Source organism: Thunnus maccoyii, chromosome 21 (genome assembly GCF_910596095.1).
Source record: "Thunnus maccoyii chromosome 21, fThuMac1.1, whole genome shotgun sequence".
Taxonomy (NCBI): Eukaryota; Metazoa; Chordata; class Actinopteri; order Scombriformes; family Scombridae; genus Thunnus; species Thunnus maccoyii.
In genome coordinates, this window is record NC_056553.1 from 1,878,043 (window position 1) to 1,901,980 (window position 23,938).

General features: G+C 37.5%; 1 protein-coding gene across 5 annotated transcripts in view; it reads right to left on the minus strand.

Moving 5' to 3' along the window:
* LOC121888174 (NACHT, LRR and PYD domains-containing protein 12-like) overlaps positions 1 to 23,938 on the minus strand; it is a 48,396-nt gene extending 24,458 nt beyond the window's left edge. For 3 of the 5 annotated variants that reach the window (XM_042399574.1, XM_042399571.1, XM_042399576.1), the window contains exons 1-11: positions 23,880 to 23,938; positions 20,839 to 20,975; positions 15,784 to 16,066; positions 12,765 to 14,781; positions 9,034 to 9,207; positions 8,407 to 8,580; positions 4,485 to 4,658; positions 3,989 to 4,162; positions 3,449 to 3,622; positions 1,884 to 2,057; positions 588 to 761 (exon numbers count right to left, since the gene is read on the minus strand). In XM_042399574.1, the coding sequence (XP_042255508.1) occupies positions 588 to 761; positions 1,884 to 2,057; positions 3,449 to 3,622; positions 3,989 to 4,162; positions 4,485 to 4,658; positions 8,407 to 8,580; positions 9,034 to 9,207; positions 12,765 to 14,781; positions 15,784 to 16,057 (3,509 nt within the window). In that variant the 5' untranslated portion in view covers positions 16,058 to 16,066; positions 20,839 to 20,975; positions 23,880 to 23,938. Of the gene's footprint in view, positions 1 to 587; positions 762 to 1,883; positions 2,058 to 3,448; positions 3,623 to 3,988; positions 4,163 to 4,484; positions 4,659 to 8,406; positions 8,581 to 9,033; positions 9,208 to 12,764; positions 14,782 to 15,783; positions 16,086 to 20,838; positions 20,976 to 23,879 lie in introns of all 5 variants that reach the window. The other 2 variants (XM_042399573.1, XM_042399572.1) reach the window with 2 other exon arrangements.

The following is a 23,938-nucleotide window of genomic DNA, read 5'->3' on the forward strand; positions in this document are numbered from 1 at the left end:
CTTTTACCCAAAATGAGTAGAGTGACTTTGTCATTGTGCTATTGTAAATGACCAGAATGTCAGCCTTCTACAGACACCATCCAATGTCACCACATCATTCAAACACATTCATTTCAACACTGATACATAAAAAATATTTTAAATACCTCCATTGATCTCTCTGTGTCCCTCTGTGTGTGTGTGTGTGTGTGTGTGTGTGTGTGTGTGTGTGTGTGTGTGTGTGTTCTCAAGGATCAATGTCAGTGGACAAACATTATTCATAAATCTAAAAATATTTCTCCTTCTGCGAGTAAACTTTATCAATTTAAAACAGACATTAGTTGAGAGAACCTTCTGTATACAGATGTGACTTTTTACCACAAATTATAAATGATTTAACTGACTTTAACAACTAACAGTAGACATTTTCTACAGTTTTTTTTAAGAATCAGTCATCTTTTATAGCTACAGACTAAATTTTGTGCTATAAAAAATGAAAATATGGAAAAAAGGAAATTAACTGGTTGTCTCTTACGTATGTGCATAAATCAGATTCAGTTCTTGAACACAGAAGATCAACAATAGTAAGAGACAGTCAGTGAACTGACCTCAGAGTCTCCAGAACACAGTGTGGAATCTTCAGAAAATCACACAGCCGCTTCACTACTGAATCTGGTAGCTTGTTGAGACTCAGATCCAGCTCTCGCAGATGGGAGTGGCTGGACTTCAGAGCTGAGGCCAGAGAAGCACAGTTGATCTCTGAAAAACTGCAGGACCTGAATCTGAATAAAGATTAAATGATGTAGATAATAATCAATATATAATCCAATCAGATGTGCTCAGGTTTTATACGTGTAGTTCAACATTATAATGTCTTCATCAATGACCTTTTCACCAAAATGAGCAGAGTAACTTTGCCATTGTGTTATTTAGGGCTGGGCGATATGACCAAAATCTTATATCCTGATATAGGTCATGTCATATCCCAATAACGATACCTATCCCGATATAGCACATTTTAATTCATGCATAAATAGTTGGTCCATAATTGCCAGTCGGGAGCACAGCTGGAGAGAGGGTTAAAAATAGGGAGACTCCCACCCACTGTGTATGTGCAACGCAGCAGGAGAGACAGACGGTGGAGAGTTGATGACAACTAAACTCATTACGTTACTGTAAGTGCAATAAAAGGTTTGCCTGTAAAAAGCCAAGAAGAGTAATTTATCAATGCAATCCACGCAAAAGATGGACAGACTCCAAATGACGAAAAATAGTGCCGCAGAGAGTATGATTTACGTCACAACGTAAAAAAACAATCAAGCATAATATGAAACTATAGACGTTTTTCTCTTGTCACACAATATATATTGTCATGTCGTACAGCCCTAGTGTTAATTTGGATAATATCATAATGTCAGCCTTTGACAGACATTATCCAATAACACCACATCATTCAAACACATATCCATGTCAACAATGATTCTTAAAAAATACTGTGTTCATACTTGAAACACCTGTATTGATCTCTGTGTCCCTGTGTGTGTGTGTGTGTGTGTGATCTAAAGGATCAATATCAGTAAACAAACATTCATAAAACTAAAAGAAATATTTCTCCCTCAGCAAGTAAACTTTATCAGTTTAAAACATATTAGTTGAGAGGACCTTCTATATGCAGATGTGAGTCTACCAAAAATTATGAACCTTCATTTACTTAAACAACTAACGGTGGACATTTTCTACAGTTTCTTTAAGAATCTGTAATTTTTATAACTACAGACTAAAGGAGTACAATAAAAAATGAAAATATGGATAAAAGAAAATTAACTTTAAGTTATGTACATAAATTAGGTTCAGTTGTTAAACATATAAGATCAACAATAGTAACAGACAGTCAATGAACTGACCTCAGAGACCTCAGTCCACATTTTGGACTCTCCAGAAAATCACACAGCAGCTTGACTCCTGAACCCTGGAGCTTGTTGAAGCTCAGATCCAGCTCTCTCAGATGGGAGGGGTTAAACTTCAGGGCTGAGGCCAGAGAAGCACAGCTGATCTCTGACAAACTGCAGAGACTCAATCTGAATAAAGAATAAATGATGTAGATAAAAACACATTTATAATCCAATCAGATCTGTTCCAATTTTAAATGTGTAGTTCAACATTACTATGTCCTCATCAATCAATGTCTTTACATTCACTGTAGTAACCTGGTTACCATACATCCTTATATATGTATATATATATATATATACACACACACACACACATATATATATATAGATAGATAGATAGATAGATAGATATATGTACAGATATAAATATAGATATATATGTGTGATTACTGACATGCTGTATGTGATTACTGACATATATATATGTATATATAGTAACCTGGTTACTGTAAGTCCTTGTGTACATGCAGCATGTCAGTAATCACATTTCTCCATTAAACCCGATCTTATTCTCAAAGCATTGCTCACTGATTTGAACTGCTTTCTGACTCTTTTTGTGTGTTTTTGGTGAGTGTGTTTGTGTTGGAGCAGACTGACAGCAGTCAGTTTTTCCTCCCAAGTGAAAGTGTCTGAATTTAACAAATATGTTCAGCACTGGAAATGAACTTATTTAGACTTCTATAGGCTGTTTGGTTTGGTTCAGTGACAGTCAATTTTCAGATGGATTCATTTTAAATACCAGGATGCATTATTCTATGTAATGATCTCTGCTTTCATCCAGCTGCTCCGCTGTAACTTTCTATGTCTGCAGTCTGTTGTTCTGCACATGATCATGTATGTAGTGGAGTTAATGACTCCACGTGCCATTAGTAGCAGTGTTTTGCTATTATTACTGGATGTGCACTGAATTACATTATTACTAGTCACCTGTCTGTTTTAATATTGTTATTTAATATTTTATTTTGCTGGTGTGATTGTAATGTGTAAGTTATAACTGAGTTTTCTGTGTTGTGTGCAACATGAGTGCCCTCTGCTGGGTCCCTGCAGACTTGAAAAGTAAACTTGTTCTTATTCTGATGTCAACACTGATTCATTAAAAATACTACTGATACTTTAAACACCTGCATTGATATCTGTGTCCCTTTGTGTGTGTGTGTGTCCATAGGATCAATATCAGTAAACAAACATTATTCATTAAAACACATTAAAATGAATGTAAACCTGTAAAAACGTTCTTCCTCAGCAAGTAAACTTTATCAATTTAAAACAGATATTAGTTAAGAGGATCTTCTATGAACAGGTGTGAATCTTTACTAAAAATTACAAACATTAATTTACTTTAACAACTAACAGTGGACATTTTTCCAGTTTCTTTAAGAATCAGTCATCTTTTATAACTATAGACTAAAATATGGAACAAAGGAAATTAACTTTAGGGATCTAAGTTACATATGTATATCAATTGGGTTTTTAAACATATAAAATTGACAATAGTAACAGACAGTCAGTGAACTGACTTCAGAGTCTTCAGTCTACAGTCTTCACTCTCCAGAAAATCACACAGCAGCTTCACTTCTGAATGTTGCAGCTTGTTGTTACTCAGATCAAGCTCTCTCAAATGGGAGGGGTTGGACTTCAGAGCTGAGGCCAGAGAAGCACAGCTGATCTCTGACAAACTGCAGCCACTCAATCTGAATAAAGAATAAATGATGTCACTTTAGAAGACATAGTTCCTGATCGAAGTCATTCAGTGTTTCATAATCTGTTCAGAGCTGAAAAGGTTTAGAATGTAGAAGTCTAGAAAATAGAAAATCTAAACACCTGAACCCAACAGAATGCAGGTTAAAAACTGTCAACTGCCAATGAAGGTTTTATATGCGGAGCTCAACATTGTTCTGAAACAGTCAATGGACTAAACCAACCAAGAAGAAAATAGACTTTATTATTAAAATACTCAGTCTGGATCTGCATAATATCAGCTTTATGTTTGCAGTTTAGTGCCACCACAACTTAAACATCATATTAATCTCAGCACAGAGGTAAAAATGGTGTCTGACCTCAGAGTCTTCAGTCTACAGTGTGGATTCTCCTTAAGATCAGACAGCAGCTTCACTCCTGAATCCAGAAGCTTGTTGAAGCTGAGATCCAGTTCTCTCAGGTGGGAGGGGTTGGACTTCAGAGCTGAGGCCAGAGAAGCACAGCTGGTGTCTGACAAACTGCAGAGACTCAATCTGAATAAAGAATAAATGATTCAAATTAATGTAAAATCAAAAAAATATTTTTCTTAAGCAAGTAAACGTCATCAATTTTAGTTGTGAGGATATTCTGTATACAGATGTGACAGATGTGATTTTACCAAACATTAAAAAAGCATTAATTTACTTTAACTAGCAGTGGACGTTTTGTACAGTTTCTTTAAGTATCAGTCATCTTCTATAACTACAGACTAAACTTTGTATCATAAAAAAATGATGTAGGTTATGTATGTATATCAATTGTATTCAATTGTTAAACATATAAGATCAACAATAGTAACACAGTCAGTGAACTGACCTCAGAGTCTTCAGTCTACAGTCTTCACTCTCCAGAAAATCACACAGCAGCTTCACTTCTGAATGTTGCAGCTTGTTATTGCTCACATCCAGCTCTCTCAGATGGGAGGGGTTGGACTTTAGAGCTAAGACCAGAGAAGTACAGCTGATCTCTGACAAACTGCAGGAATTCAATCTGTATAGAGAATATATGATGTGATGTCACTTGGAGACAAAGTTCCTGCTTGAAATCAGTCAATGTTTCATTCAATGTTTCAGAGCTGAAGAAATGGAAAATCCAAACACCTGAACCCAACAGAATGCAGGTTAAAAACTGTCATATACAAACAGTGAAAACAAGCTCCCATTAATATTAATGACAACATACTGCTTCTTCAATAAAGACATATGGACTCTGCAGCTGCACCAGTGACTCCATCTATACAAATTCATGTTGTTCTGCCAAACACAAGCCAAATACCCACAGAAATGTATTTCAGATTCTTCTCAAGATCCCAATGTTTACAAGGATACCAAATATGTTAGGATGGACTTTGGGCATTTGGGGAGAAACTGATATTCAATAATTCTACTATATTTACATTCATGGAATGATGACCATAAAAACTCACAGCATCTTGTGTTTAAATATTTCAATCAGTATAAACACTGCATAGCTTAATAAAAGTGTTGAGCGAGTTAATATTGGATATTATATTTGTTACTGTCTGATTGTTTTGTGTTTCTAATTTAAAAAGGGAAATTTCCGGCTTCTGCTTCCACTTGACATGAGCTAGATGGAGGTCCCATCTGCTCCCATATTTCAATTTTAATTTCAAACATTGCTACCTCTTATTAAAAATAAGATTTTCAAGACTTGATATTAAATAATAGTTCAACATGAGTCACACCCCAAACTTGAGAAGCCAGCAGAAAGCTAAAAGTGTCCAAACTTCTGCAGTATAATCTGACAAGATGGCAGTACACAAGCAAATTACTATCCAAACTTTAAGAAATGAACTAATGCTTTATAGACCAATCAGTCTTTTTGATGTTAATACAAAATTGTGAATTAAAATATTTATTTCCTGTCTTGAAAATCATCTTCTTACCATCATTTCATCAGTTTAAACAGCCTTTAAAAATAACAGATTTGTATTTTCCAATATTCACAGATTGTACAGTATCATTTATTCCTCTAGCCTCTAGCCTTTTCTCTCAACATCCAGAAGTCCCTCTCTTGCTAGATGCCAAAAAGGCTTTTGACAAGGTCAAGTGGGACTTTCTTTTTGTGAAAGGTTTGGGTCAGTGAAAAAAATCATCTTGTGGGTTATATTATGTCACTCCTCTTGCATCAGTCCAGACCAATTTCTTCAGATCACTTCAACTTACAACATGGGACAAGACAATGTTGTCCTCTCTCCCCCCTACTATTTGCGCTTGCTATCAAACCCTTGGCTATCTCTATGACAGGACTATGATAAGTGGTCCCATCTCCCCATTTCATTAGCTAGCAGAATCAATGCTTTTAAAATGAATACACTTCAAAAATTTTTGTTTCTATTTCAGTGTATTACAATCCTTATCTTTATCCTTAAGAAGTATTTTTCACAACCCTAAATAAGGTAATAAATTTAGAAAAATGATGAGAATATTTGCAAAGGCCTAAACCCAGTGGGGGTATGGGACTACTTCACTATCAGTTTTATTATTGGGCCTGTAACACTCACACCCTCTTCTTCTGAGTCCAACCATCCAAATGTCATGGTGATCCAGCCTGGCTACAGATAGAACAGGCGTCATGTTACCCTACCTTTTCATTTCACTACATTTGCCTTTAAATTATACAAAGGTGTAGGAGTATTAATACTTTATTATTTAATTACCTCATTATCAGGAGCACAACCTCCTTTTTGGTTAGGATTTGTTAGTGTCAGGAGGAAACACAAACCTACAGTTACTAGTCTAAATGACTAACGACCAGTAGCACTCACTCCCATTATAATGAAGTGCTTTGAAAGACTAGTCAAGGATCATATCACATCTGTCCTTCCCCCCTGACTCGACCTTTGACCCACTTTAATTTGCCTATCGCCCAAATCATTCCACTGAGGATGCTATATCCACTGCACTTAATTGAGAGAGTTTTGACCATCAGCATCTCTCTCTCTTGACCATCAGCATCTCTCTCTGGCATGAGAACTCTAAGAGCTCAGACATGAAGGCTCTGAGGAGAGTGGTGAGGACAGCAGAGAGGACTATTGGGGTCACGCTGTCACCTATAGAGGATCTGGCCCAAAAATGCCTACTCGCTAAAGCAACCAGCATCCTGAGAGACTCCATTCAGCCCTGCAACAGACTGTTCTCCCTCTTGCCTTCAGGTAAGAGGTACAGCAGCCTGCATAGTAGCACTGCCAGGTTCAGTTAAAGCTTCTACCTGGCTGCTATCAGACTGCTAAACAAAATAGCACACCACTGACTGTGCTTTTGTGTTTTTTAGTCATTTTCTCTCTTTCTCCATTTATTATATAGCAATGGGGAGCAAAGGGAGAGCTTACATACCTTAAGCAGAAATTATCTTTGAATTTTAGGTTATTCAGCATCAACCTGTGATCAACAAGTCATTGTATGCCTACTGTTTTGTTGAAAATTAACCATAAGTGTCTTGGCAGGTCTAGGGGTGTCAAGTTGGCCCAGCAGTTGGCTGTTAGCAGGCAGCCAGGGTCTCTCCGGGTCTCAGAAGTGACACAGCACAGATGATGTTGTGGTTGTGAGCTTGGAGGGTCTTCACTGTCCCTCGGACAGCAGGTGGGTGGATCAGTCCTGGGTCAGACTGTCGGGCAATCAGTTGCTCCCAAGCAACAGAAAGCAGTGAGTCACTGAGCAAGTGAGGCTGTGACAAGTTGTCTCAGCCCACAGTGATCATCTGACTTTGGGTCACAGATGTGCAGAGGTCAAGTTGGGCTTTCACTGGCTTCTTGTAAAACACTGTGCCAGTGGGAACTCAGGCTTGAGTCTTTTGTGATCTTTTGGTTCGATGCAGAATAAAATTTCCTGACTCCACTGACTATATATGAAAAGGCAAGGATTAATGTTACAAAATAAAAGAACGATAACTGAACTTGTTTCCAAACAAAGTTAAAATTATACGCTTATTTAGAAAAAAAGAAAGACATCTTAAAAGGGGAGTTTCTTACTCATGGCAAGGAGGCCAGTTCAGGGAGGCAATGCCTCTTGGAGGCTTTATTTGCAAGGGAAATGCAGGCAGAGTTTGGGTGTGTTTTAAAGGTTTACACTCAAAATTACTGATGAATATTCAATTTCTTTGTTCTCAGTGGACTTAAGGTGTGGCTAGTGTCTGCAGCCTGCATCTTCTGAAATAAATTAATTTTTACATGCAAATGTATGAAATTCCAATTGAGATTATTCAAATCTATATTTAAACAGTATGACAGGGTCCATATAATGATTTTCATTTCAGTTATTAAAGTTTTGAATGTAATGGGAGTTCATTTTTTCAGTGTTGCAAAGGAATGTTCCTCTTGAGTTTTATGCCCTTGGGATTGTGCAAACAAGAAGCTCTGTGTCCCATTTAAGGTGGCAGTTTTCTACTTTTAGTTCAGGCCATAATTTTTGGATGTATGTTAAGAAATGGTCTTTTAAGAGCTCCTTCTGAGTCTGTTGAGCATCACTGATCAACCCCCACATAGAGGATTACAAAGGTCAGTCCTGCAGGCCAGATTCTGCGCTTACCAACTTTGGAATCCAGGCATGTCGGTCTCCTCTTCTTAGGATATCAAAGATTAGTTATCACAATTAAAGAACAAGTAGTTGTCCTCCTACAAAGGATACTTCAATTGTTACATGGTATGTATGTACATCAATTACATTCAGTTGTTAAACATATAAGATCAACAATTGTAACAGACAGTCAGTGAACTGACCTCAGAGTCTTCAGTCTACAGTCTTCACTCTCCAGAAAATCACCCAGCAGCTTCACTCCAGAATCCTGCAGCTTGTTGTCACTCAGCTTTAGCTCTCTCAGATGGGAGGGGTTGAACTTCAGAGCTGAGGCCAGAGAAGCACAGCTGATCTCTGACAAACTGCAGCCACTCAGTCTGAATAAAGAATAAATGATGCAGATAAAAATCCATTTAAAAATCCAAATAGATATGTTCAGGTTTTAAATGTGTAGTTCAACAGTACTATATCCTGTCCTATTGTGACATGAAATTTTTATATCATTCTATGCCTAGTGTTTACCACAGTTATAGAGTATTTAGTACAAAATTCCCTCTTTGAGTTACTATCCCTCAACTGAAGCTCAGCAAGAAAACACTTTGGAAACACAAAGATAGTAAGTTGATATTTGTAACTGAGACTGTTGAAGCCCCATTAGTTTAAACTTAAGAAGCAATTTCTCATAGAACAAAACTGTGGATTTTGACTGCGGAAAATTAAATTGTACAAATTTGTGCTCAGGCAAATTTATTAACCAAATATTTGAAACTTAAAAGTTTTGATTTGAATATATACGAAAAACAACCAAAAGCTACAGTCAGTGAACTGACCTCAGAGTCTCCAGTCCACAATTGGGACTCTCCAGTCCAGCAGACAGTAACGCCACTCCTGAAACATGCAGCTTGTTGTCGCTCAGATCCAGCTCTCTCAGATGGGATGGGTTGGACTTCAGAGCTGAGGCCACAACTTCACAGTGAGTCTCTGAGAGTCCACAGTCAGAAAGTCTACATACAACATATGTTATCATGAAAGAGGACACTTTATATTTACTTCATGTATTTGATGACAAACTGTTTGATGTTTCCTGTTTTCATTAACATCTTCCCTTCACATAAGTGGCTCAGCTAATCTTATGTCATTGTATTTGAATGAAACAATAATCACTCTCTTTCATGCCTGCAGACTTTGAATCCGTGCTTTGCTTTAATCATGCAGATTAAGGGAGAGAAAATTAAGTTTTTGCAGAACATGTTTAGAATTTATTTCCGGTCTGCATATACAAATTTGTTTTTGTTTTCATTAGGGACCGGGCCCAAAAGGCAAAGGACTAATGTAAAACGTCTAAGGGTGAGGACCCTATTGTTTTTCGTGTGTTTTGTTTGTTTGTTTGTTTGTTTGTTTGTTTGTTTGTTTGTTTGTTTCTTTCTTTCTTTCTCTATTATCAGGGGACATCACACCTAAATTTGACCCCCTAAATTCACCAAATTTGGCACGCAAATCAGGTCTGGTGAAAAATTTGATAAAATATAAAAATTAACCCCTAAAGGGCCAAAATGTGCTCTCTAGCGCCACCTATGTAACTAAAATGGCCACCACGGCCTGTAGGAATGTTGTAGAGAGATCAAACCAAAACTGAATTATTAGTCTCATCAAGACCTACAAATCATACACCGACACCCCTGACCTAAATCCAACAGGAGGTCCACAATCAGACTTTCAAAATAAGACTTTGCTCCAATTTTGGCCCCCCAACAAACGCTATCTCCTCCGAGGGTGTTAATGGTATCAGATTCAATCTTTAATACATGACTTATGACACTGTGCTGAAAAAAAGTTGTTAAAAACTTTGGAATAACTCGAACGGTTTGGATTTGATAAGCCCTGAAAGTTGCAGTGCCACATCGCACCTTACGATGTAAACCAATGGGGAGATCTATGGGCATGAACTTTGTTCCAAACAAAGGCTTCTGATGTCTAAACTATAAGTCTGACCATTTTCAAACCTGTATCAATGGATTCGCAACGAAATTTCCCACTAAAATATCATTCTTAATGTTAGATTTGGCCAAAGTAATGGGATTTATGAGGATATTTCACAAGAAGCGTTCTCTAAAATCCTCCTCTCCAACTGCTCCTGGTGATGTCACTCCCTCAGTGCTGTGAAACATTCCGCAATACATACTCATGATAAAATCACAAGAGGCGCAAGAAGACTTTAAAACTCACACTCTAATATCTCAAAAACTGCAAAAGATAGAAAACACGTAAATTCAAGATTTGTAGGTCAAAGTCTTGTGATTTCATTTAAAGTTCAAATGAAGTCTGTATCTAAAACTATGTGGAAGCAGTAAATGTTCAAAAAGGTGTGGGTTTGCTCACACTCTCCATTCAAATATATGAGTATTTTTCTGTGTCCAGCTGCAGTTACTTATTGTCTCTACACACCTGACAGTACACATGTCAATCAAACTTTCAAAATAAGCACACCACACTTGTAAGAAATATCCCTCATTTTTAAAAAGCAAAATGATCTGATCCCGACAGGCTAGGTTGCAAGGCCCCAACCAACGCTGCTTGCAGCTTTAATTTTGTTTGTTTTTTATATATATAAATGCATGAAAAAAACATTTAAATAGAGCAGTTCAAAACAGCACAATAAACCAACTTAAAAATCTCGTTTTTTCTGCGGTCTGAAAAAAAGTGTAGGCTGAAGCAGCAGCCCTGTCCTCCTATGACAGTCTTTCTTTCTAATCGTCCATTTCATATCTGTTTAATATTTTATTTTTAAATGTTCATTTAAGCTTACTAAGGGTATTACATGTTTTCAGTTCCTTACTACAGCTCTTCCATAAATTAACTCCTTTGACTGTAATATGATATATTACATTTGTCCTCACTAATTGGTTTTTGAACATACAAATTCCTCTCAGGTCATGTTGATTTTCTCTCATTTGAAACAACTGTTGGGTACTTTCAGGTGCTAATTGATTTTTAACTATCATTTGAACTGTTTTAAAGTCGACAAAATCTTTACATTTCAGAGCCTTTAATTTAATAAAGAGTGAGTTTTTTGGTTCTCTATAAGTGATTTTGTTCACAATTCTTATGGCTTTTTTGAAGGATGAAGATTGGATTAGTGTTTATTTCATATGTATTTCCCAACTTTCCAACAGTAACTTATATATGAGACTATGAAGGAAATATAAGGTGTGTAATGAACCTTGATTCAGAAGATCTTTAACTTTATACAGTATTGCAACTGACTGATATTTTTGCTTTGACATAATTTATATGTGGCCTCCAGCATAAGTTACGTAAAGGCTTACATAATGTCCACAGTCTGTCAGTGTGATCTGATCCGATGTCCATCTCCACAATGTTAGAATGAAGCCACCTTGACTGTAATATATATATATATATATATATATATATATATATATATATATACAGTACTGTGCAAAAGTTTTAGGCACCCTAGATGTTTAGATTCTTATGTATTATGCAACACCATCAGGGAGGTGTCTGTTTGGTCCCAAATTTATTCATGACTTGACAATGACCCCAAGCTTACAGCTAGAGTCATAAAGAACTATTTTTAGCAACAAGAAGAATGATGATGGTATGGTTTGACCCACACAGAGCCCTGATCTCAACATCATGGAGTCAGTCTGGGATTACATGAAGAAGCACCTGAGATGGCCTAAATAATAAATCCACAGAAGAACATTCTTTCTCCAGGATGGTTACAACAACCTACCTGCAAGTTACCATGAAAAACTGTATTGAAGTGAACTGAGGAGAACTGGTGCTGTTTTAAAAGCAAAGCCTGCTCACAGAAAATATTGATTTCATTTAGGTTTCTGCTGTTTACTCAACTTTGTAAGAAGTTAATTGATAAATTAAAACAATTTATAGCAATATTTTTGTCAGTTTACTTTCATTGCCTATATATATATATATATTTTCATCTGTATAAGTTTATATCTGACACATTTCGATAAATAATTTGTATGTCGCATTATAGAGTCTCATTGTTCTAGTGGTAGGTGTTTTCCTAGATTGTTGGATGTTTACATTTTTTAAAATAAAAAAGGACCAAAGTGTTATTTTCTACCTTTTTTTCCCCCCAAAATCGTATCGAAGTGTGACCCCAAAACCAAGGTACAAACCGAACCATGAATTTTGTGTACCGTTACACCCCTAATATGTTGTGATAAAATGCAGCCATGATAGAACATAAACCAAAACCTCTAAATTCCTTAATTTGTTTTACAGGTTTGCATGATGTCTCCACCACCCAAAAGGAAGATAAATAGAAGAATAAATGGTAAAATATAATAATTATTGGAAATAAATCACTGTGTTCATTAACTTGACAGCAATAAACACAACAGCATTTTAAACAGCTCAAGAACATCTGAGACTAAATATAAATGACATAATTTCTGTAATAAACAAGAACTATTTTAAGAATAATACGAATATTTTCTTATTGTTTATATTTGAAGAATTTAACTACTAATCTACATTGATTTATAATGTTAATAACATCTGGACTTACTGAGCCTTTCTACAGTTCCTCACAGCTGGGATCAGTCTCAGTCGTCCCTCCTCTGATGTGTTGTACTTCTTCAGGTCCAACTCATCCAGAACCTCCTCTGACATCTGCAGCATATAGGCCAGAGCTGAGCAGTGGATATCAGAGAGTTCTTTCTCTGATCTCTTCTCTGACTTCAGGAACTCTTGGATCTCCTGATGTATTGAGCGGTCATTCATCTCCATCAGACAGTGGAAGATGTTGATGCTTCTGTCAGGAGAGATATTACGCGTATTCATCTCCTTCAGGTTGTTGATGGCTCTCTGGAAGATTTCTGGACTGTTCTCTGTCTGACCCAGCAGGCCTAAGAGACTCTGGTTGGACTCCAGAGAGAGGCCATGAAGGAAGCGAACAAACAGGTCCAAGTGGCCATTTTTACTTGTGAGAGATTTCTCCATGGCTTTCATCAGGAAGACATCCAGAGAGGGGTAATGGTTATCGTTTCTGTCATCGTCATCATCTCCATTATTGTCGTCGTCATCACCGTCATCACCGTCATCGCCGTCATCGCCGTCATCGCCGTCATCGCCATCCTTATTATCATCATCTTCGTCATCTTCTTCATCATCTGCTTCATCATATTCGTCATCATCCACATCTTCACGGAAGTCCTCTATGGTTCCCATTTGGAGGACATCCTGGGATGAATCACTGTTTTCATATGTCCATTTTTTTCCCAGGAAGTCTTCCAGTACCTTTTTGTTCCTGTTGGTATAACAGTGGTACATGTAGACTGCAGCCAGAAACTCCTGAATGCTCAGATGAACAAAGCAGAAGACTTTTTTCTTCAAGATCACACACTCTGTTTTGAAGATCTCTGTACAAAATCCTGACAACATCAAAGCCTTTTTATCAAGACCACACTTCTTCAGGTCTTTTTCATAGAACACGGCACTATTTTTCTCCAGATGCTCAAATGCCAGCTTCCCCAGCTTCAGAAGAACTTCTCTGTCACTCTCCGTCAGTTCCTGTGGACTCGTTTCATGTCCCTCATCATACTTGTGCTGCTTTCTCTTTGTCTGAACCAGCAGGAAGTGTGAGTACATGTCAGTCAGGGTCTTGGGAAGCTCTCCTCTCTTAGCTGTACTCAACATGTGCTCCAGAACTGCAGCAGTGATCCAGCAGAAGACTGGGATGTGACACATAATGTGGAGAATCTTGGATGCCTTGATGTGTGAGATGATTCTGCTGAACAGCTCTTCATCACTGAATCTTTTTCTGATGTACTCCTCCTTCTGGATGTCAGTGAACCCTCGTATTTCTGTTAGCCTGTCAACATATTTACGAGGGATCTGATTGGCTGCTGCAGGTCGGGAAGTTATCCAGACAAGAGCCGAGGGAAGCAGATTCCCCTCAATGAGGTTTGTCAACAACATGTTGACTGATGACTTCTCTGTGACGTCAGATAAGACCTCCTCCCTGTTCTCAAAATGAAACGAAAATCTGCTTTCATCCAGGCCGTCAAAGATGAACAAAGCTGTACAGACAGCAAGCTTCTCTGCTGTGACCTTTAATGTTGGATAGAAAACATGGATCAGTGTCAGAAGACTGTACTTCTTATCTTTGATCAAGTTCAGCTCCCTGAACGAAAGCAGAATCACCAGACTGATATCTTGGTTTTTGGAACCCTTTGCCCAGTCCAGAATGAACTTCTGCACTGAGACGGTTTTTCCAATGCCAGCAACACCATTTGTCAGAACGACTCTGATGACTTTCTGTTGGTTGGGTAAGGCTTTAAAGATGTTGTGACACTTGATTGGAGTGTCATGGAGGGTCTCCATCTTGGAAGCTGTCTCAAGCTGCCACACTTCATGTTGGGTATTAACCTCTTCACTCTTTCCCTCTGTGATGTAGAGCTCAGTGTAGATCCTGTCGAGGAGGGTTTCACTTTCCGATTCATCGGTTCCTTCAGTCACATGTTGACATCTCCTCCTCAGACTGATCTTATGTTGATCTAAAACCTTCTGCAGATAACCATCTGCTGGAACAGAAGAAAAATATAGATCTGAACAACTATCAGTGTGTTTACATGTGCTTATGTAATCAGATTATTATTATTATTACGTCTGAATTCAACAAACAGTAACATGTTAAGTGGTAGAAACCAACTTATTTGGACTTCTAGAGGATACTTTGTGTTAGTCTAAGTTTTAGTATGACTTTAAATGAAAGGATAAATCCCTCTGTGTAATGATCTCCCCTGTCATTCACCTGCTCCACTTTCCCTATTGACATTCTTTTGTTAAGTGCATGCTACGTGTACACATGGCAGAACAACTGGCATTTTCCAGGAAAAATCTAACTGGGTAAATAATAAAAATAATTGATTTAATTTAGATCACACTTTTCATTCATAGTGAAACTCAAAGTTCTACAGATCTACAACCCTGATTACAGTAATCAGTAACAGTTACTTTGTAGAAACCACCCATCAAAATTACGTCACTGCCCACCTGACAAGAGTTCATTCATGTTTCCCAAGTTGCGTGACAATCTTTCAATAATCCAATGACAACCCCCCAAATTACCCGCAATGTGAAATCAGCCTCCAGGAAGTACTGTATGTCTCAGAGCCACCAGAGTCTGTTAGTCAGTGGAGGAGATATTGCTGGATTTACTGTAGGCATCGGCTAGCGTAGTTATGTCTGCATCATTATATGATTATTTAGACTGACTTCATGACTGCTTTTGAACCCCTTCAATTTAGGCACTATGTGTTAAAGGGCTATATCTCTCATATAGTCCTTTCTATGTTGATGTGAACCTACTCAAATTAAAGCTGAGACTTTACTGTATTATCAGATACTTTATTTTTAATTGAATGTGCTGAAGCACAGAGCAAAAAATTAGTATGTGTAACTGTCCAATCACTTGCTATCTGGACTGTATCTAAAATTATGAAAAATATAAAGACACAGGCTGTTTCTCCTCACAGATCTGCTGTTTGGATGTGATGTCATGTTTGTCTCTTCCTGTGACTGACCTTCTGCTCCTGAACCGATGTTTGGCAGTTCCCCCACTAGATCATTCCTGCTAATCTTCTTTAAAATGGACTTGATCACCTCCACAGCTCCAGCAAATTCATATGTCTGCACTATCAGATCCACAACATCCCGCCTCTTTGCCTTCAACTTCCTCTTTTTGATGGATGGAATGTCGCCCACTTTTTCTCGCCGCAGGTGCCACTTGAATCTCTTAAATTCTTCATTTTCTAAATCATCCAGAATGTTGAGGAGGAGCTGGTCACTCTCTGTCATCTTGGCTCTCTGGTAAAGTTAGAGAACACTGATAAGAGAAGAGTTCAATCAATCAATTTTATTTAAAGAGCAGAATCACCATACAGCATGGTCCCAATACACTTTACAGTTAAAAAGAATACATAGGACAAAACATACAGCAACCAATTTACAATAATAAAAATTAAAACAACCACATTAAGACATCAATGTTAAATGGATGTTAAAAGGTGATGGGCCTGGCTAAGTTTTAAGGGAGGCTGTAATGAAGTGAATAAAGTTAGGTTTTCATTCTTGATTTAAAGATTTCAACTGAACATGCTTCTTTAACATGTAATGGAAGGCCATTCCAGAGATAAGGGGCACGGTAGGTAAATGCTCTAAAGCCAACTGATTTTTTGTTAACTGAAGGAATGACCACGCCTTTGAGAGAGCGAAGAGGGCATGCTGGTGTATATGGTGTAATTAGCTCAGATGGGTAAGGTGGTGCAAGTCCATGCAAGGCCTTATAAGTTAAATGGAGAATCTTAAAATCAGCTCTATCTTGCATTGGTAACCAGTCAAGAGATGCCAGAATGGGTGTTATATGGTCAAATTTTCTAGTTTTTGCCAAGATTCTAGTTGCAGCATTCAGGACAAGTGCAGACTTCTAGTAGCACAACTAGGAAGACCAGAGAAAAGAACATTACAATAATCATGTCTGGAAGATACAAATGTATGGATTAAGGTTTCAGCATCACACAATTATAGGTTGGATTTTGGCAATATTAGTAAGTTGAAAAAATGCTGTCTTGGTAATAGCCTTGATATGACTGACTGAAATGTCAGACGAGAATCAAAAATCACTCAAAGGTTTTTGATGGTTGAGCTTTCAGAAATAGTACAGCCATCAATGTTGACACTCAAATTCTCATACAAATGCCCATATTTGGCTGGTCCAACAACTAATAACTCTGCTGTTAAATGCTGTTAAAACAAAAAGTTTATATCCATCCTTTTTTTATTATGTCTGATAGACATGCCTCTAAATTTAGGAGTTGGGAAGGATAATTTGGCTTTACAGGTACATATGTATATGTACAGCTGTGTATCATCAGCATAGCAATGAAAATGAATACCATGTTTGCAAATGATGTCACCAAGGGGAAGCATGTAGATAGAAAAAAGCATAGGGCCAAGGACCGATCCCTGGGGTACACCAAACTTTACTTCAGAAACTTCAGAGATTGTATTGTTGTAATTTACACATTGAGTTCCATTTGATAAACATGAATGAAACCATGTCCCCTGGGTACTAATATGGTTCTTCAAGCGGCCTAGAAGTATGCTGTGGTCCATGGGGTCAAAAGCTGCACTCGAGTCAAGAAGCAGCAACAATGATGTTAAGTCAGAATTAACAGTAATTAGTAGATCATTGATTACTCTGGTCAAGAATGTTTCAGTGGAATGATGGGACCAAAAGCCACATTGAAATCTATCAAAAAGATTGTTGCTGGATAAGTAGGTAGTAGGTTGATCAGCAACTACTCTCTCAAGTAATTTTGACATATAAGGAAGATTGGAAATTGGTCTATAATTGTTCAGAATCTGCAGATCAATATTATTTTTTTTAAGCTGCGGTTTAATAATAGTGGTTTTAAAAGCTGAGGGAACCAAGCCCATGGAAATTGACTTGTTTATAATATCAAGAACAGGACTAGCTAAAACAGGAAAAAGTTCCTTAAAAATATTGGATGGCATAGGGTCTAATATGCAGGTTGTAAGTTTGGAAGCAGTTACCAGGCTGGTAAAGGTGTCAGGGGAAATTATTTCAAACTGTGAAAGGGTGCAGTTGGTCCGAGTCACAGTGCCTGCATCCATCAAAGTATTGGAGAGTTCATAGCCATCATTCTGAGAGGATAGTGGACAAGTGACTTTACCTCTAATTGAGTCAGTCTTAAATTTTAGAAAATCATCAGCACTGAATGAAGAGCTATTGGCAGGGATGTTCTGCAAGAGTTTAGCAACAGTATCAAACGTAAACCATGGATTATTTTTTATTAAAGTTGAAGAAATAGAGAGAAATATGCTGTCCTAGCAGCTGAAAGTGCATGTTTATACTTCTTAAAATTCTCAACCCAGGCAAGGCAATGACCCTCTTATTTGGTCATATGCCATCTGCGCTCAAACTTTCTACAGATCTGTTTGAGTGCACAGGTGTCCTCTGAAAACCATGGTGCTGATTTAATTCAAGTACGTCTTCTGGTTGTAAGAAGAGCAACGGAGTCAAGCGTTTATGGGAATCAGAATTTGCACTACAGGAGTCAAGTATATCAGGTAAACACTCCAGCCAGTATAGACCTAGCAGTGCTGTCAACATGGTGATAAGTGTATGTGTCAGGCTCTGGACACTTAGTTGGAGTACAGAGAAAAACTTTGAAAAAGACACAGGAGTGATCAGAAACTGGAACCTGTAGAAAAGATTAAACATCAACATCAATACCCTTTGTAAAAATAAGGTCCAGTGTATTTCCATGGTTGTGAGCAGCATTCTTGTCATGTTGGTAAACCCTAACCCTAGACTAGTAGCAAGGTCCATAAAGTCCACTGCTCTAGAATCTGAACAGTCATTTATATGCAAGTTGAAATCACCCTCAGCAAAAATTCAAAACTGAGACAGAAAATTAGGATTGTGCTTTGGGGGTCTATAAATGGTTAATACAAAATGTGTTGTTTAGTTCTAATAATCATAGCTCAATATTCAAAGTTTGAGAAATCTCCAAAAGTTTGTTCAGTGAAATTGACCAAATCAGAAGAGATGGTTGCTATTCCACCCCCTTTTTTGCCTTGTCTAGCAGAGAATAAAAAGTTATAGCCTGGGGGAGAAGCCTCAATAAATGTTGCTGAGGCAGTGGACAAGAGCCAACATTCAGTAAGAAATAGAAAATGTGGACCATATTGAGAAATAAAATTACTAATATATAGTGATCTAATGTCCCATAATGCAAATTTCAAATCATTTGAGGAGGGCATGGAAGGTGCAGAATCAAGCTTCTTCAAGCTGATTTGCACTAAGTTTTTAGTCCTAGGCCTACTTCTTTGATGTACAGTGTAGGCATCAGCTTGAGTTGTATTACATAGGACATGTATGTTGTGCTGGAGGTCACGCTGATGTAGATGTAGATATGATGGAGATGGGGTAGGGGGCAGGAGTCGGTAGGAAGCATAATTAACCAGAGATGCTGTTACCTGAGTAGAACATTTCTCTACCACAGTCGAATATCGGGGCAAAACAAGTGGAGATATTATCCAGTAGAAAGTGAGAACCTATTTTGCTGGGGTGGACACCATCTCATGCGAAAAGGAAGGATGTGACTCAGAACAAGTTAGTTGTGTTTCTGTCTATCTGCCAGTACAAACTCATTCTGTGCTTACTGGATCTGACTGATTTGACAAAAAGCCTAGTTTGGCCACAGTAATTTTTAGTGTCAGAGAAACTCAAGAGGAACTTCAGTAAAAACAACTCACCACAAGTCTACTCAGTAACTATTCTGGAGCTTTCTATCAGATCGAGTATTCTCTGTTCTCAAGGAAATGTAAGTGTTAAAATTTACATTTTTCTGGCTTAAATGTTGAGAATAAAAGTTCAATCTTAAACAATAGTCAGCAAAGCAATCTCACCACAAGGTCCAGTTTGTCTTGTGCTTTCACAAGTCACCTGTTTGTTTTGGTTCAGTAAACTCTGGTGTCTTTTCATGTTTTGATTGGTTCGTTAATGCTGTCAATCTAGAGTGCCTGAAAATGAGGGTCTTATCTCAAAGTGGACTCTTGTGTGTTGTTTTGTTCTGTGAAAGCAAAAAGGACAAACCACAAGATTTTAATAGTAGGGTACATAAGTGATTTAGTCGTTAATTAAAAATTAAACTACTGTTAAATCTATCTGCTGAATGCAAATCTGTCAAGGAAGTGATCTTATAAGTGATCTGTAAGCCAGCAGTTCACCAATAAAAAGTGAGTGAAACATGGTGACTATCCTTCTGTAATATCACGTTTTTCATCCTGTTTCATCCGTCCTGTCTGTCTTTAGTTATGATAAATCACATTCTAGTCCCATCTAATGATGTTGATAGTAAGTTCTTCTCCTCTTTGAGCTCTTTGTGACACCAGAGAAGATCAATAAACTCAGCAGGTTCAGTCTGTGATTTTGATGATTGTATGAAGAGTTTTCAGAACTCAACACCATTTGGAGCATCTTCTGTTGTGCAAATAAGAAACAGTTTAGGTGTTTGTGTCAGAACTGGGCCTTTTGTTTCTAACTGCTATAGCTGAACCCACCTCAAGGGCTTCATCGTTTCAGGTGATAACCTTTTTACAGCATCTTCACAATAGTGTTTAAATACCAAATAACAAAAAAAACAACATACACACTCTGAATATGGGATCTCTGCTTCTTTAAGTATCTACAGCTGAAAACAGACGTGAACACAAAGAGATTTGAACTTCTACATGTGTTAACACTGAATGAATGACACACATCCTAAACATTTATCTCACAATTTGTTTGTAGGGTCTGACGCATGCATGTAGTTTGACTGTATCATTTACAAACATTTTCATGAGATGCACAGCTTTACTACAGACATCAGGTGCCACTTTATATTTAGATGGCTAAACTTGCTGTTGAAGATCTTCAGACACTCACTAATAACTGATGGAGATAGTTGTAGTAGAGTGTGGGTTGTCAGTCAGTGGTGTTTGTTTTTAAATGACATTTTAACAATGAATCATCTTCAGGTCAGTTTACTAAAAGAACATTCTCTTACTTTGTGTCTGAGGATCCAGGTTCATTACTGAAGTGTGGAGGATAAACTTTAGACCGGTCACTCTTCATAGACAGATGGCTGGATATTAGAGACTCTGCTCCGTCCTCTTCTGAGGAGTCTGAGGTACACCAGTAACACTGGAGACACACACACATAAACAGTATAATAAATTCAGTCCTGCCTCTCAAGCCAATCACAAAGCTTCAAATTTGTGATTTCAAATTCAATTAATCCCTGGGGCGCTCTAAAATCTACGTTTTTTATTGAAAGAACATCATCAAACAGTTACATAAAATAACACAACATAGCAACCCAGATAACTACACAATGCAGACGATCCAAAAAACATGCAAGTACGTGGTTTCAGCGATAATAGCGTTCATAGCAACCACCATAGCAATAACAGAAAGCCTGCAAGAATCTCCTTAATAACTGACCAACTAAACATCATATACATTCACTGAACCATTATGAAAATAAATTGCACATTTCTCACTAGAAATGTTATCAAAATGCACTTTAATGCCGAAACTATCTTAAGATATTGCATTTACCCCTGAGAATAAAAGAAATGACAGCCATTTTATTTGTTTGAGCAGACAGAAACTTGACAGTCACATGATGTGGATGCAGGCTAAGAAAAGAATAGGCCAAAAAAATATCATCTAGATTAATAGCACATTGGATCATTTCCTCACAAATAATGATAATAGTAGTAGTAGTAGTAGAAGTAGTAGTAGTAGTAATAATAATAATAATAATAACAATAATAATGTTTTTTTTAATTTTCTTTTTTTTTTTTTACAACAAAGAGATGTATTAACAATCATCATACAGTAACAGTAAAACAAGAAAAAGTAATCCCATTCATTTTTCCAAATGAACTGTTTCATGGCGGTCTGTTTAAACATTTCAAACAGTTGCATGAGCATTTAACTCTCCCAGTTCATCAGTACAAACAAATAACAACTGTGTTGAAATAGAAAACCTAGGGAGACTGTGTAGGCTACATTATAAAGCTTCAGTCAACTACAAGTCCCAAACTGTATTGCTTCAAGAAAAATACACACATTATTTTCTTTACATTTCAATATACAACACAGTATTTTGTTCCTGACTGTAACCATCAGTCTGCAGTACTATATAATGTTATACTGAATACAGGTTATGCTACGGCTTTAGCTGGCGTCTTGACTATAGTAACGGACGCTGAGGATCATGGGTAGGCTAATGTAGCCGCTTCCGCTATCAGCCCAAACTGACAAAAACAATTCATTTCTCAGAATCAAGAATTGTGATATAAAACGGATGGCCATAACCTTTCGTATTATTGATTATCAAGGACACCTTCGTGTTTTTGTGTTGAGAAATGTTATATTTCAACAGTAAGGAAAATACACAGCGCATCCTTTCCGGTCCACCCACTGGACTGATAAAATTAATAAAGAAATAAAGGCTGCGGTCGAAAAGTACCTCTTATCGTCTGACCACTTTTCCTTGACCTCAATGGAAAGCATCACAAGGTCAAGGACAGATGTGAAGGAGGATTCATAAGGATTTAGGAAAAGACAACCGTGGTGGGGAATCCGACTCCACTTACACTGGGCTACATAATTATGCAACGGTGGATGTTATTGACATGGGCCTGCCGTGGTGAAACTACAATGTTCTGAAGATGGACTACAAAAAGCGCATCTTAGATACTTCGCCCCAGACATTCTCACCATGTTGTTTCATGCAGGCTATATAAAGGTGGAAAACACTGCAAAAAAATATTACTTCATTACAAGGTTGAATTGAATTTAAAAAAGGAATATAGACTACCAGTCACAAAACTGAAACGAAATGGTCACATTGAGAATGCTTGCTCACGCTGACCCTCCTAAATCTCAATTATTGTATGAAAATAAATGTTAAATGTATGACATAACATGTTAGGCCTACAAATCTACCACTGTACATATCAGCATTCTTAAGTTTCAAACATGATGAATTAAAATCACCATTTGACTAAAAACGGCTCGTATCCATTTTTCTTGAAAGACAGACTTATGTGTTATGGTTAATATGCCGATTATGATCTGTTATTAGTGTGCATATAAAACCTTAAGAACCACCACACACAACCCAAACACCTTGAAATGTTGACTTGATTGTGCTTTGAAGTTGTTATGGTTGATACAGGCTGTGGGTCAGCGTATGCTCCGTCCAAAGCTCTGTTCAACTTGTCTGACAACAGGAAAAACAAATATACAATGCATTATTTTGTTGCTGTTCTTCGTGTGAAGAAACTGCATGTCTGGAGATTTAAATAACAAAGTTACGCTGCTGTGCCTCGTGCGTAAATACACACAGCGTCTCTCTTAATGAGGGGGTACCCTGCAAGTATTTAATAAACTCAAGCACATATCTTCCAACGTTACAGTCGTTTTAGTGCCAAAGTCCCTTTTTGTTATGATACTTCCACTGCAGCTTGATTTAATTTCAATCCAATTGCCGATTTGAAGACGAAAACGAGAAAAGCACGCGAATTTCTGCTCTTTAATTCACATGAAAAACTTATAATGCATTGTATATTTGTCGATCCTGTTATCAAATAAACTGAACACAGCTTTGGACGGAGGATACACGGACCGCTGTGGATGTGTAATGTGAAACCTACTTCCGATTGAAATACTTCAGTCTGAAAGTCGTGCTGTCATGAAAAAAGTGGAAAAATCGTGTCCACGTACATGAATCTATAGATTCAATTTCACGAGTATTTCGTGACTAATTGCTGTGAGAATGAGTTGTCAGATAAACATCTGTCTTGTTCTTAACTGTGACTTTTCTCGATTTTGACCGCGCCAGTGTGCCATGTTACATCGCTTTGAGGACAAAGAAACCAGGAAAAGAACAAACAGAAACGTTTGACAACGTCAACGATGATTTCATATTTTTCTGACACAGTTTAATCAGCTAAACAATTAATACGAAAAATAATCATCAGATTGATCAGTAATGACAGTTTCATTATTTGCAGCACTAATATTAAAACTCACAATGCCTCAAACTTGTGGTCGTCCCCCTTCCGCTCTGTTGACTTTAAAATGGAGTCTTA